Raw genomic sequence first — 15,722 nt, forward strand, 5'->3', positions numbered from 1 at the left:
TGGAAGGCCTGCCCCCAGCACATGCTGTTCCTTACACCTGGAGGCCCTTCCCTGGACTGCTCTCCGGGGCAACTCCTATTGACCCGTCCTGGCCAAGCACAAGTTCTGCCCTCGGGGACATCCTCCCGACAGGGACAGTCAGTCCCCCATGGACATTCTGGTCACCCTCCTCAGAAGCCCTGATTCACGGCTGTGGTCATCGTATCAGTGTCTGAGATGGGAACCCTGTCTGCTATTTCCAGAGAGGGCTCAGCAGGCCTGGACAGTTTAGGGAGGAAAGAGCAGGGGGCAGGAGAGACCCTCCTCTAGGATCATGGAGGCAGGGAGCAGAAGGAAGAGCTAGGGGTTGAGCCCCAGGACTCGGCCCTTGGGCCCCCCTCCCCAGAGGTGTGCTGAGGCTGACCTGACCAAGGGTGCCGAGGACCCCCAGAGCACAGGGTTGCGTGAGGGCGAGCCTGGAGTCCACCAGCCCGCCCGGGGGCGGCTCCTTCCCCGGGAGGCTGTTGTAGTAGTTGTGCTCCACCTCCTCTTCGTCCCCCCAGGCCGAGTCCTCCATCCCGGTCAGCCTGCAGACACATAGCCAGCGGGAGCATGGGCCCCAGCACAAGTTGTGGGGGGACAGATGGCGCCGAGGTCCCCAGACTGAGTTGTGCACCACGGGGGACAAGCCTGGCCCAGGGACCCTGACCCCTCCTGTATCCGCTGGGTGAGCGGTGGTGCCAGGGGCCGTTGCTGATGGAGGAAGTGGGCATCCCTTTCTGTCCACCAACAGGGGCTCGACACACGTCTCAACAGTTTGGCTAAACTGAGAGGGGCCTCCACCCATCCCAGCCACCTCAGCCCCACCGCACGGCCAGGGCATGACACCAGGCTTGCACCCTGAACCCAGAAGCCTTGGTGGCAACACCATCAGTGTTTAAAATGCCCTCACTCGCTGGCCATGGATGGTGCCTTCGAAATGTGTGCTACAGATGCTTATCCAGGCAAGTTGGCTCCTAAGAGCAAAATGGGGGAAACCACAGCCTGCCCCTCAGTCAGGAGCGGACAGCAGGTCTCAGGGGGGCTCCCAGAGGAGGGCTCTGCAGCCAGGGGAGGGGAGGGGGTTGAGGTGGCCCCAGGTAAAAACCAGCACTCATTCATGTACTAGGGGCGCATGATCCCGTGTGAAGGCCAAAGGGCAAGCTCAGCTGTACACTGCTGGTTCTCATCTGTGCATATGGGACTCTGTTAACATGTCCATTCATTCACTCGCTACTCTAACCAGTTCCCATCTGTTCAGATATTTAAATAGCCTATCACAGGCCACTGCCTGAATTTGCCAGCCAGGAGCTCAGGATGGCTTCTACCCTGTTAAGCCACAGAACTGTCAGATGGTTAAGAGAACATCAGAAGAACTGCATCTGACACGTGAAAGTCAGATGGAATTCAGATGTTTGTGTCCATAAATAAAGATTGGCTGGCAGGCGGCCCACCGACTGCTCACACGTCCTTCTTGGCTGCCTTCCCGCTACCACGGCAGAGGCAGGCAGGCAGTCTGGCCCTTTGCAGAAGTGCCGGCCGCCCCCATGCAGACTAAGGATGACAGCATGATGGTCACTGCCTGCCGATTGACTCCCTGAGTCCTCACCTCTGCTAGGACTGGAGATGTTGTTATCCTTGGATCCTCATGGTTGAGCAGTGGGCCATGGAGGTGGGGGGCACAGAGCAGGGAGGGGGCAAGGATCCAACCCCAGGGAAGGGGAGGGGCAGGGCCAGCAGGGGTACTGTGGAATGGGGATAGAGGGTCAGGCCAGTACCTTTCCGGGGGGACGACGACCCTGGGGGGGCTGTGCAGGTACTGTTTGAAGCGCAGCTCAAAGGCTTGGCCCACGGTGCTGATGACGCTCTGGGCAAGGCCCTCGCAGCACTCCAGGATGTGACAGGCTAGGGGTCGTCAGGCAGCATCAGCGGGGTCTCGACTGGCTGCAGATCCAGCCCACGGCCCCACCCGCCCCCACTGGCCTCACCTCTCTGGTTGATGGGGTCCTTGGCCACATAGGCCACATAATCCGCCATATCCTGGGGAGAGAGGGCAGCGGACACAGGAGTCCCAGCAACGTGGGGGGTGGGACTGATGGGCACAGGCAGGGCATCTCGGGGCTTTTGGGGACAGAGGGGCTGGAAGTCCACCCCCAGCCATCTGGGGTCTTACCGTGTCACCACCGGACGCAAAGGAGATGGACTGCATGTGGTGATTGGCGATGATCTGGCCAGAGAGAGACCGCCAATCATGGGGCTGCCATTTCAGTTGGGGGAGGAGAGAGGGGCTTGGGCCAGTCACTAGACCAAGGCCACAGTGGGGACCAGAAGGACAAGGGCGTGGAAGTGGAGATGTCCCCTCGACAGAATGCCAGGATGACCAAAAGCCCCGCTGGATGGGGAGCCCTGAAGCCAGGGCAGGATGCAGAGACCTACAGTCACACACCCAAATACACAGGAAGACAAACCTGCCCCAACTGGTGGACATGTGCACACATGGGCACAGACATCCAATACAGATACACACAAAGGTACATGGGCTAAAAGCCTCACACAAACCACACCCTGCACACACACACACACACACCCCTTCGTTTACAGACACACACACACAAATTCCCCACTCCAGCTGTTCAGAGACACCACCACTCACACACTCACACACACTCCAGCCCACCTTCACACCTTGATGCATCACACGTTGGCCCTCACACCCTCCCACACAGACACCCAGGCACAGCACATGCACACCCAGACACTCACCACTCTCACATTCAGACACGTGCCCCATGCCACAGTGGAGGTACTGAGGAGACAAAAGCAGGACCCACTGGAGGCTCCTGACTCTGCACTGTCAACCCAGGCAGCCTCACCTGTGGGCTCACTTACATCCATTTGCTTATCTGCAACTTCATTTGCAACATCTGCTAATCGGTGTGCTCATTTGCATGAGGGTGCCTATATGCTTAACTGCATGTTTGTTTGTGTCGATGTGCTCACTTGCATGCTCAATAGCATCTATTTGCCACCACCCACTGCTGCCCTAAGAGGTCATATCCCTCCAAGACCCAGTAAGCACCAGAGACACCCAAGCAGGGCTCTCTCAGGGTCCCCCATGGTTCACTCAGCCTGTCACCCCTCGGGGATACTCAGGGCTCCCCCTAACCGACCCCTGCCCAGGGAGGCCCTCACTGGCATCCTGCTCAGAGTTAGCCCAGTGTGTTCCAGATAGAGTCCCTGCAGAGGTGGACAGGGAGGTGAACATGCTGGCAGCTCCCCGCCCCACAGCTTCCTCCCCAGGGGCAGTCTGAGCCCCCTCCCTGGGGCCCTGGCTTCAGCTCACCTCCTCCATGCTTCCCACGCTCACACCAGACCACAAATCACAGCCCCAAACTTCTGATGAGGATAGCAGTGCTGTCTGGAAAAATCCCAGCTCCTCACCAAGATCCTCGCTATCTCCAGTTCTATCTCATCAGGTGACCTCTGCTCAATGTCCTCTCACCTCCCCACTCAGCGCCAGCATCACCACCTCCAAGAAGCCCTCCGTGATGCCCCTGCTAGGTCACAGTGCTCACAACCTATGCCTGGCCTCACAATCCTCAGAATTCAGTTATTCCCTCCTTTCTGCAATTTTATTTTGGTTGTTTGTTTCCACCAGAAGATTCCAAGCCTCGGTCTCGCCTCCTCAGCAATGCAGACAATGGGGACAGAGACCTTCTTTGGGAGGCCGTCCTAGGAGCTGTGGAGTGAGGAGCAGCGCCCCTGGCCCCGCCCACTCGTCGCCCTGCTGTGACAACTGTGGGGCGACGTGAGGGCAGCGGCCCCTGGCCCAGGGCAGGGCCTCAGCACGTGTCCAGGTGAGCAGTTTACCCGCACTTGCAAGTCGAGTGGGCCGCGCCCACCTTCCCTCCGGGCTTCACCTGGGTGAATCCACAGACCCTCAGCCAGGCCCTACTTGGGGCTGGCTGGGCCTGAGGGCGGGGCTGGAGGAAGCTATGGGCGGAGCTGGAGGAGGCCGAGGGCGGGGCTAGAGGAGGCCAGGGGCGGGGCTGGAGGAGGCCGAGGGCGGGGCGGGCAGCGCTCACCTGGCGCGTGGCCGGCACCGAGAGGTTGAGGCCGTCTATGGAGATGCTGACCGCAATGCTCATGCCCGCGAAGCGCAGGTTGCTCTTGCCCAAGATTGAGGCCAGGGCCTTGTTGGGGGCCTGGGGGGTCGGGCAGACGGCACGGGGGTTGAAGAGGGCAGCATGGGTTTCAAGAAGGTGGGACCATAGTGGAACTCCAGCTGGGGCAGGTCCTGGGATGGCCAGGCGTCTCCCCCCTGCTTCCACCCGGGGACTACAGGCCCCTCACCCACCTTCTTCTTCCAGGAGCCCCGGACGCCAGGCACCGCCTCATGGAGCCGGTTGATGGCTTCCCTGTGTGGGCGGAGGGGGAGGGGGCTTAGAGAGCTTGGAGGAGAAGGGGCAGGAGCTCATAGAAGGGTAAACTCAGAGAAGGCAATGGGCTGAGGAAGGGGTGCGGTGCATCCTGAGTGGGGAGGGGCTCAAAAGACAGAGGGATGCTGGCGCAACTGGTGGCCTAGAAGGGGACTCCCAGGCTCCCAGACGCCCACCCCATGTGCCCGGCAGGTGCCCTTGCCCTCAGCTCTCCCCCTCCTGCCCTTTCTTTCTCAGAGACCAGCGGACCCCTGAGCCACAGCCCACTTGAAGGCACTGGGATCAGATTTGGGGATGCTGGCACAAACCTTGAGCCTGGTCCCCAAGTTCTGTGTGACCACAAGCTGGCCAAGATTCCCACCTGAGGCATGAAAGGATGCCCTCTGCTCTGGGCCCCCCAAGACAGGGGCCGAAACTGACCTCCCAAACCGAATGGGAGAGACTTTGTGAAATGGCTCATCCCTGGGGAGGGACTGGAACTTTTACAGAATCCTGAAGGTCGGGCGGACACACAAGTTCTTAACAACATCGGTGCTGCGAGGGGAAACCAAGCCCTCAGCCTGACAGGTGGGAAGGTCAAATGGAGCAGTAGCTCCTCAAAATGGGTAAGGCAATCCCATCCCCAGGTGCACACTCAGGAGAACTAAAAACACAGGTGCACACAAAACCTGCATATGTGGCCACAGAGCATAACTCACAACAGCCCAAAAGGTAGAAACCACCCAAACGCCCATCAGTTGAAGATGGATAAACAACCCATGGTCCCTCCTACACATGGGAGCATCATGTGGCCCTGAAAAGGAGAGAAGCCCCAACACTCCCTACCACGTGGATGGATCCTGAGAACAAGATGCTCAGTAAGAGAAGCAGACACAGAAGGACACACAATGTGTGATACCATCGATGGGAAAGATCCAGAACAGGCAAATCCACGCACAGAGAGAGTGGGTTCCTGGTTGTCAGGGGTTGGGGGAGGGGGTTGGGAATGGCTGCTCATAGGGGCAGGGTTTCCTTTCGGGGTGATGGAATGTTCTGGAATTAGACCATGGTCATGGTTGCACAGGGCTTCCAGGGTGGCACCAGTGGTAAAGCAATGACACTAGTGGCACTACCGATGCAGGAGACACAAGAGACCTGAGTTCAATCCTTGGGTCGGGAAGACCCCCTGGAGGAGGGCATAACAACCCATTCCAGTATCCTTGCCTGGAGGATCAGGTGGACAGAGGAGCCTGGCAGGCTACAGTCCATGGGGTGTCAAAGAGTCAGACATGACTGAACGACCGAGCACATAGTACACAGCACCACCGCCCCCACTCCCGGCTATGAGTGGCGCCTGACCCTGCCCCAACCAGCCTCACCTGGTGACCTGGGTGCGTGTGCTGAAGTCCAGGGAGCGCATGGAACGGAGCACCTCGATGCAGCCCATGTACTGAGGGGAGAGAGCACAGGTCAGCACCGGCCCCACAGAGCCCAGCTGGGGGCCACCATGGACCCAAGCTCCCTCCAGCGAGACCCCCGTCGACCTCCCCTCCTGCCACCTGGGGCTGGGGGCCCACTGTGGACCCAAGACCCCCTCCAGTGAGCCCACAGCCCTCCTCTCCCCTCCCCTCCCCACCCGGCTATAGCCCCACCCCCATTCTTAGGACCACGCCCAACCTGGCCACCGCAGGGCCTTTGCACCTGCCGCCCCCACACCATCCTGTCTGTCTATTTGCAGCCTGGCTCCTTCCCCAGCTCCAGGCTCCTGGTTGCCTCCTCAGAGCCACCCTCTTGACTGTGAGTTGTTTCCTGGAAGCTGGTAGATTCCTTCAACTCAGTCTCTCCTGCTCATTCTCTTTCTGCTCCACTAGAATGCCAGCCCAGGAGGACCGTGTTGGGGTAACCCTGCTAACTTCTGCATCCCAGGGCCCAGGGCAGGGCCTGTGAGCAGATGGTGGGTGGAAGTCGTCTGGCCCTTTGCAGGGGGGAATGCTGACTCCTGCCTGAACCACCCTTTCCATGGAAGGGAACTCAGAATCTCCAAGAGATGTTGCTCAGGGGCAGCTGGGGCAGGGGTACCAGAGATGAGGGCCACCAGCGCCCCCAACATGGTGTCTGCGCTGAAGGAGGGACCTGGGCTGGCCACATGCAGCAACTGTCATGTGAGCACGTGGATGGGAAATGTCCAGGACGGGCAGGCCCGCAGGGACAAAGAGTGGGTTCCTGGTTGTCAGGGGTTGGGGAGGGAAGGGGTAGGATCACTGATAATGGGGACGGACTTCCTTTGGGGTGATGGAATGTTCCAGAACAGATAGAGGTGGTGATTGTACAACCTTGTGAAGGTACTAAATAGCACTGAACTGTGCTCTAAAATGACTCATGGTTAATTTAGTTACGTGATTGTACCTCAACTTTTAAAAAATGATTCACACACACACATTTTGACCTTGAAACTCCATTTCTAGGACTTTATCTCACAGAAGCACCAGCCCCTGGGCTCCAGATGTGGGTACAAGCAGCTGTGTGGGGGCACACACTCCACCCATTTCCCCAGGGCTCCAGTGGGCTGGTATTGGCCCCCAGTTACTCTTGACTCTGCAGCCCAGTGCAGGGTGGCCAGAGTGCCCACCAACTCGCTTTGCCCCTCCTGGGCTGGTCCCAGGGTGCCAGCCACCTGTCTGGTCCTGACACCTGATGCTGTTCTGAAGTCCCGCCAGCCCCAGCCTGCCCCTCCCTTCCTGTGGGAGCTACAACACTGAAGGAGTGAGTAAGGAGTTTCAGACACCCCAAAACTTGACACATTTAGGGTTGCAAGGTCCAACCCAGGAGGCCAAGGTTGGCATTTCCAACAAACAACGAGTATTTTCTTAGTGTAATATGTCCCAAATAATGCATGAGATGTGCTTAGGCCATTATCCATGCTTATGAGAACTTTACATTTAACCGGGCAGCCTGCATTTTTGCTCAACTAAACAAATCATGGTGCTGGGAATGGAAGAGCTTGAAGTTGTAAAAGGAAACAAAATTTTAATATATTTATATGCAAATATCTCTACAATATGGCATCAAGTGACAGGAGCAATGTGGCAATTAGAGCTCAGTGAGTGCCTTTTGTGTGGACAAGGGGGCCAGGAAAGAGCGCACAAGTGTAAAAACAGCCACCAGCTCCTCCCCTCCCCCATCCAGGTCCTGGGCTGGCCTAGATGGAAGCAGAGGCTGGAAAGGCACATGTCGCTTGCTCCCCCACTGCTTCTGGGGCCCCGCAACCCTGCCAGGCTGGCCTGCCTGATGACGAGACAAGGTGGCCTACCCCATCTCCCCAGTTGACATGGAGCCCGTCACCACGTGAACGAGGAGACCCTCTAACAGCACACATCTGAGGGGGTGTCAGTCCAGCAGGGCCCCAGGGTGAGGGGTCTAACCACCACCCCCCAACTAGTGTGCAGCCCACCCTGGCTCTGCAGCTGAAACGTGGCTGAAATCCTCCCATGCCCCAGCCCCTCCCTGGGTGAAGTGGGGACACAACTCAACTGTGCAGGAGAGGAGATGGGCTAGGTGTCCCATCCCGGAGGATGGAGAGCAGACCACAAGGGCACGTAAGGTGAGGAGGAGGCTAAGGGAGCACCAGGCAGTGATGACACTGGTAAGTCACTTGTCACATGCAGGCCTGATCCGAGCTCACTTCACCTGAACCCCCATGATACAGTGACAAACCACCCCCAGGAGACAGAGCCCCAAGGACACGAGGCAACCTGCTCAGAGTCACTACTTGTAGGCTGCAAGGGCAGAATCTGAACTCACATTCTGGGCTCCAGGATCACCTGCAGTGTCACCCAGAGTGTCACCCAGAGTGTCGCACAGAGTGTCACCAACCATGCAAGCAGTGGTGGTGTTCAGTCAGTAAGTTGTGTCTGACTCTTTGCAGCCCCATGGACTGCAGCACGCCAGGCTTCCCTATCCTTCACCATCTCCCAGAGTTTGCTCAAACTCATGTCCATCCAGTTGGTGATGCCATCCAACCATCTCATCCTCTGTCATCCCCTTTTCCTCCTGCCTTCAATCTTTCCCAGCATCAGGGTCTTTTCCAATGAGCTGGCTCTTTGCATCAGGAGGCCAAAGTATTAGAGCTTCAGCATCAGTCCTTCCAATGAATATTGAGGGTTGATTTCCTTTAGGATGGACTGGTTTGATCTTCTTGCAGTCCAAAGACACAACTGATGCTTTTGAATTATGGCGCTGAGAGGAAGTGGTGAGACCGCAGCAAACTACACGCTTGGGGCCAGGCCCCCCTGGAATCCAGGGCTTTTGCCTGAAGTGCCCCAACTTGTAAATGATGACAAGAAATTTTTATTCTTAGGACCTCCCTGGTGGTCCAGTGGGTAAGAATCCGCCTGCCAGTGCAGAAGATGCAGGTTCCATCCCTGGTCTGGGGAGATCCCACATGACAGGCAGTGACTAAGCCAGAGCGCCACAACTACTGAGCCCGCACTCTAGAGCCCATGCTCTGCAACGAGAGAAGCCACTGCAGTGAGAAGCCTGTGGACCGCAACTAGAAAGTAGCCTCCTGTCACCGCAACTAGAGAAAGCCCATGTGCAGCAACAAAGACCCAGCACAGCCATAAATAACTTTTTTTAAGTTTTAAAGAACTTTTATTTTCTTCTTTATCTCTTTTTAAAGAAATTTTTATTTTCAAATAGAAGAGAGAAAAAGAAGGCTGAGGTCAAATTCAGCCTTGAGGCTGCCAGGCAGCATGACCTCTGATCCAGAATCCTACACTCGCGGGAGACCAGCTGTGGAATATGGACAGTGACCCACAGGAGGGCTTTCCCACGTCCTCACCCCCAGAACCGGTGAGCAAAGCCTTAGTGGAACAGGGTCTCTGCAGATACAGCCAGGCTCAGGACGTCAAGATGAGACAGTCCTGGATTCAGGATGGGTCCTTAACCCAGTGACCGACGTCCTTACAGGAGAATGGCGGGGGTGGGGGGCCTGAGACACAGATGCAGGGGGATAGGGCTGGGGCCTGCAGCCCCCAGAAACTTGGAGAGAGATTCTGCTCAGAGCCCCAGAAGGAACCAGCCCACCAGCACCTTGACTTTGGACCTCCAGAACCAGGAGAGAAAACATTCCTGTGGTTTTCATTGCCCAGTTTGTGGTCATTTGTTACAGTCACCCCAGGAGGCCGACAGACAAAGGTCCGGAGGGGGACCAACCTTCCCCTCTGCAAATGTAGAAATGGAGGGCACCCATAGCCCACCCAAGGATGTAAGAAGAGAAATCAAGTTAAAGTGGGGAAACTTGAGGCCCAGAGAGGGGAAGGGACCTAGGCAAGCTCACACAACAAAGCAGGGCAGACACAGTCCAAGCACCCAGCTTGCCACTCTGCCCAAAGGACCCTCCATGGCTCACGGTGCCATAGGCCCCACACAATTATTACTCAGTGTCTTCCTTCTAAATAAACTCCATTTGTAAACAGAACTGAGTTTATTTCTAAAGGCCACTGTAGGAAGCCACACCAAAGTCTATACACCGGTGAAGGGATAAATAAAATGTCACCTCTCAACAGATTGGAATATTACTCAGCCCTGAAAAGGAGAGAAGCCCTGACACTCGCTACCACGTGGATGGACCCTGAGCACATGGAGCTGAGTGAGGGAAGCAGACACAGAAGGACACACAGGGTGTGATTCTACTGATGAGAAACGTCCAGAACAGGCCGATCTACAGACACAGAGAGTGGGTTCCTGGTTGTCAGAGGAAGGGGTGAGGGTGACTGTTGATGGGGCTTCCTTTGGGGTGCTGGAATGTTCTGGAACTAGATTATAATGAGTGTTTCACAAATCTATGAGTGTACTAAGAACTTCTGAATTGTACAGCTTAAATGAGTGAGTTTTACGATACTAAAATATATCTCAGTTTTTTTAAATATGCATGAGGAAACAAAAGGAGAAAGAAGAAAGAAAAGGAAATGTGCATGAGGTAAAAAGGAAACTGCATATTGTTACCATAAACCTCGGGTTTGATGCCTAGCAGTGCTTCCTAATAACCATTAAAATAAACATATAATTATCAAAATGAAAAGACCCATTCAGGATGAATTGCCCATTTTTGCTAAGCAAGTTAGTGGAAGTTCGTTGGGCTCCAGGCCATTTACAGAGTCTCAGAGTCTCCCCGCTCCTAGAGGAGGTTGAAGGACATAAAAACTGGACTCTGGTGAGAGGGGCTGGAGGGATGCCAGCAAGGGAGCCCCAGGACTGTGCACAGAACCACCTTACAAACTTGAGCACATCAATGTTATTCTTCCATTTGAAGTCTGTCCCCAGGAGAGTACATCCCTGTGTGCATGTGTGCATGCTCAGTAGGTCAGTCACGTCTGACTCTTTGTGACCCCACGGACTGTAGCCCGCTAGGCTCCTGTCCATGAAATTTCCCAGGGGAGAATATTGGAGTGAGTTGCCATGCCCTCCTCCAGGGGAATCTTCCCCTCCCAGAGATTAAATCCGAGTCTCCTGCATCTGCTACATTGGCAAGTGGGTTATTTACCACTCACGCCACCTGGGAAGCCCACAGGTATGTGTTAATTGTAACAGAAACAAATGAGGCCTTTACCAAGGAGAAACGTCCCCTTAACTGAGTGCGTTAGTCTCCGGGGGCAGCCGAGGGAAGCACCGCATCCTGGGTGGCTCAGAACAAGAGGTCTGGCATCTCCCAGTCGGGGGGATCTGGTATCCAATGTCCAGATGAGGCCCCAGGGGAGGGTCCCTCCTGCCTTCTCTGGCTTCTGGCAGCAGCCGGCCTGGTCTCACAGACATGTCTGTCTGGTCTCATCGTGTGGTCACACAGCCCCTCTCTATGTGTCTGTCCAATTGTCCCTCCTCTTATAAGGACCCCTGTCACAGAAGGTCCTGGGCCCCTCCTAACCTAGGACGACCTCATCTTGACCTGATTCCATCTGCAAAGATCCCATTTCCAAATGAAGTCACATTCTGGGGCCCAGCAGACATGAACCTGGGGATGCCATCCTCACCCGTACACCAAGCGATCCAGTTGCCAGCAGCTGCATCAGTGACAGAGTGCGCCTCCAAGCCCCCCGCTGAAAACGCACATGCTGAGCTGGCCCACGAGCATCGTGAGCCCCATTGAGGGCCGACACAAACTGTGGGGCAGCCTGCAACATAGCTGGGGTGTGCTCCAAGCTGGGGAGCCCCTGGCATTGAGCACTGGGACACCCCGCACTCATACTCATTGTGGGTCCCCACAGAGCATCCTCCTGGGTGCTCAAGTCTGTGAAAAGCCTTTTACAGTCACTGCTCCAACCTAACTCCTTTTTACACAGAACTCGAAGCATTTCAAGCATTTTGTTTACTTTTCTACTGTGGGCAAAATATATGTAACGTTAAATTTATCATTTTAATAATTTTTGAGTGCACAGCTTGATGGCATTAAGCACATTCACGTTGTCGTGCAACCATCCCCCCACCATCTCCAGAACTTTCTCACCTTCCCAAACTGAAACTCTGACCCCACGAAACACTGACTCCCTGTCCCCTTCCCCAGTCCCTGGCCCCATCATCTACTTCCTGTCTCTGTGGATCTGCCTCTAGAACTTCTGTCAGGGGAACCAGACATTGTGTGTCCTTCTGTGTCTGGCTTCTCTCACTGAGCATCATGTCCTCAAGGTTCATCCAGGTTATAGCAGATGTCAGAACCTCCTTCCTTTTTAAGGCTGAGTAATATTCTACTGTGTGGATGAACCACGTTTATCTGTTCATCCATCAATGAACACTTGGGTTGTTTCCATCTTTTGGCTGTTGTGAACCATGTTGCTATGACTATGGGTGTGCAAGTATCTGTTTGAGTTCTTGCTCAAGTCTCATAAGAGGAAAATACTTATTTTATATCCTAGATGTACACACACACACACACACACACACACACACTCAACCTTACTCATATATCCAGCCATATATGTTTAGGCCTCCTGCTTTTGGGGGTATTTACCACCCAATAGAATTTCTAGTTCATATACTAATTTTATGCTTAACTTTTTTTTTTTTTTATGCTTAACTTTTTGATATGGTGCTTTTGTTTTTATTTTTTGGCTTCACTGCATGGCTTGTGGGATCTTAGTTCCCTGACCAGAGATTGAACTTGGGCTCTGCACAGAGTCCTAATAACTGGACCACCAGGAAATTCCCTTGGTATGGTTTTAATACACACTGAATTTAATGAAACTATCTCATATGCTGACAGAAGGCTTCAGTTTCTGATATTCAGGCTCTACTGGGGTTGTCCACTATTGTGGACACTAGAGCTGCAAGAGTAATGCCTGGGATCAGTCTGTAGCTGTTGCGTGAGGGCAGGTCTGTGCCCTGTGTGTCAAGGGGAGAGAAGCCCACAGCCTATACACTGAAATATACTCTAAGTTATTGTGAATTGCTGTCCTTGTGTTCCTCCTTTTTATTGTTGTTTTATTACATCATGGTGGTTTTGGGGGAAATAAATGTGCAGGTAGATGTTATATTTATATTTGATGTTCATTTCAGTGTGTTTAATCATTCAGTTGTGTTCAACTCTTTGAAACCCCATGGACTGTAGCCCACCAGGCTCCTCTGTCCATGGGCTTTTTCAGGCAAGGATACTGGAGTGGGTTGCCATGTCCTTCTCCTGGGGATCTTCCCGATCCAGCAATCAAACCCGCATCTCCTGCATTGCAGGCAGGTTCTTTTACCACTTGAGCCATCAGGGAGGACGGAGGGTTCAAAACACTGGTAATAAATGAGCTGTGGCTAATCCGACAGGATTGCAAGCAACTAGCTTAAGCTGGTGGTTCTCAAACATGAGTGGGTGTCGGAATCACCTGGAAGGCTTGTAAAACATTGATCATTAGGCCCACCCCAGAGTTTCTGACTCTACCTGAGAACATGCATTTATAACAATTTCTCAGATGTCTGGGCACCCGACTCTGCTCAGCATTGGTTCAAGTCAATTTGGTGGCCCATCTCCCTTGCCATGAATGGAGTTTGACATCTCCAGCGGGTGAGGTGTGGAGAGAATGGAAGGGATGGCTTTCTCTTCTTCCAGTGGACATGGTTGGATCTGTATATGATACCTGGTGCTGTGGCTGCTCTTTTGTGACCATGAGGACAGCTAATCCAGCAAGCTGAAGATGGCAGTGTGAAAAGACCTGGGTCTGCAGGGATATGGTCAAGTCATTGAATTAATCCACCCTGGAGCCATCCTACTCCTTGCCTGCAAGGAATCAGCTGTATTTGCAGCTAAAAACACCTGAGATTTAAGTTAACCTCCCACAATTCTTGGTACACACCCACTTACAAAAACCTGTCTTCAGGAAACACTGGGTGGCCCAGAGGCAGCCAGGCCTGGGGCCCTGAGGCAGCCCTCTGTCTCTCTGGGCCCCACTGAAAACTTTCTTTGAAAAGAACTCTGGAGAGGGCATGATGACAGCACCCCAAAGAGCAAAAAAGGCTTGTTGTTGGAATTTTCATGAACGTGTAAGAGTGCCACGTGCCAAGCAACCACGTGACCTCAGCTTAAAATGGAGCAATGTTAAAGGTGAGTTCTTCAGCCACACCTGCCCATTCAAGTGTGCGTGGCCACCAATGGGACAGCATGGAGCCAGAACATTCCATGCTGTGGAGACTCTCGGGCAGCACTGGTCAGGGCCAGTCGCACAGGCAGTTTAGGGAACAGCACAGGACATAGTCTGGGGCTTTCCAGGAGAGGTGTCATACTCACAGAAGGACCCAGCAGTCAGGAAGGGCCTCTTTTCTGCAGGGTGAGAGGGCAGAGGGTCTGATCTGGGACAGAAAAGGCACACCAAGGCCAGACACCTCTTGCCCAGGTGAGGCAGGGGTGGGTCCTCCCTGCCTCCTCCAACCTCTGGTGGAGCTGCCCTCCTGCCTGCCCTGCCCCAGGGCTGTATGGCCGGTGTCTGCCTCTCCCTCTTCCACACATCTCCACGGGGCTTTCTCTTATGGCCACCAGTCTCTGGATCCAGGGTGACCTCATCCTACCTAACGACACCTGTGAAGACCCAGTTCCCAAATGAGGTTGGGAATGAGAAGAACTAGAGCCCATGATGAGGTCACCAGGCTGGGAAATTAACCAGCCCCAGGCCCCCAACCACCAGGGCCTCTGCTCCCACGAGAGGATCTATGTCCTCCTGGTTCTACGCCGCTCTGAGTGGTGCCTGTGGTGAGGCTGCTGACGGTGTCACAGCGGCCACGACCCTCGCCAGGTTCTTCGACATGGCTACACCTCCGGGTCCTCACCTAGAAACTGAGTAGGAAACCTCAGGATGAGGGAGAATTCAACCAGGGGCTAGACTCCACGCTCACGTCTTAGAAGACCAGATGCTCTGATGGCATCACTGCTCGCTGGGCCTCCATTTTCTTGTTTTGAAACAGGGACCATTACAGGGTTTCGTGAGGGCTCTATGATATCAGCTAGGTGAGTCAGCTGCTGTTTTAGCTTCCTTTTGCTGCTATAACAAATTAACACAAATTTAACATAAATGTATCCCCCGATATACTGAAGGTCTGGAGTCCAGCTTGGATCTCATGGGGCTAAATCCCAGTGTGGGCAAGGCTGGTCCCTCCAGAGGCTCCCCGCTTTTCCAACTTTTCGCAGCCCCTCCCTCCATCCTCACAGCCAGCAGAGCAGCATCTCCTGTCTCTCTGCCTCTGACCCTCCCCCCCTCCCTCTTCTAGGGACCCTTTGATGACACTGGGCCCCCTGGGAATGCAGGGCTGTCCCCATCACAGGGGCCTTAACTTAATCCCTCCTGCAAAGTCCCCTCTGCCCTGTGAGGTGACATGTCCACAGGTCCTGGGTCCAGGACAGGGGTGTCTCCGAGGCTGCTGGTCTAGCAGTTACTCTGCCACTCAGGTGGCAGCAAGTTCGGGCTGGAGAGCGGCTTCCGTTCTGGGTCTGGTGCTGGATTCTCACCGGGTGACAACTCTGCCTCTCTGGGCCTCGGTGTCCCCACCTTACATAAGTGGGGATAGCACATGCTCCATGCTCTCTTGAGGACCCAGGTGGCCCCTGTTGGCCCCTGCATGATTTGGGGCACAGCTGTTCCGGCCTTGACCTCACACTTCTCTGTGAACCAACCTGGAGGGGACTCTTGGCTCTCAGAACACCTGGGGGGTGTGGGTGCAGAGACTGAGGCTCCCAGGGGAACACAGCCAGACACTGGGGCTGATTCAGACTCCCCGCCCACCCCCCTTTCAGGGCAGCCACACCAGGGCTCATCTCCAACA

General features: G+C 54.7%; 1 protein-coding gene across 1 annotated transcript in view; it reads right to left on the minus strand.

The window, feature by feature from the left end:
- SHC2 (SHC adaptor protein 2) overlaps positions 1 to 15,722 on the minus strand; it is a 28,223-nt gene that overhangs the window by 9,789 nt on the left and 2,712 nt on the right. Inside the window, exons 2-8 of the mRNA XM_043912558.1 lie at positions 5,816 to 5,886; positions 4,376 to 4,436; positions 4,104 to 4,223; positions 2,192 to 2,245; positions 2,007 to 2,058; positions 1,797 to 1,923; positions 404 to 566 (exon numbers count right to left, since the gene is read on the minus strand). Coding sequence (XP_043768493.1) covers positions 404 to 566; positions 1,797 to 1,923; positions 2,007 to 2,058; positions 2,192 to 2,245; positions 4,104 to 4,223; positions 4,376 to 4,436; positions 5,816 to 5,886 — 648 coding nt within the window. The remainder of the gene's footprint in view (positions 1 to 403; positions 567 to 1,796; positions 1,924 to 2,006; positions 2,059 to 2,191; positions 2,246 to 4,103; positions 4,224 to 4,375; positions 4,437 to 5,815; positions 5,887 to 15,722) is intronic.

This window comes from Cervus elaphus, chromosome 9 (assembly GCF_910594005.1).
Source record: "Cervus elaphus chromosome 9, mCerEla1.1, whole genome shotgun sequence".
Taxonomy (NCBI): domain Eukaryota; kingdom Metazoa; phylum Chordata; class Mammalia; order Artiodactyla; family Cervidae; genus Cervus; species Cervus elaphus.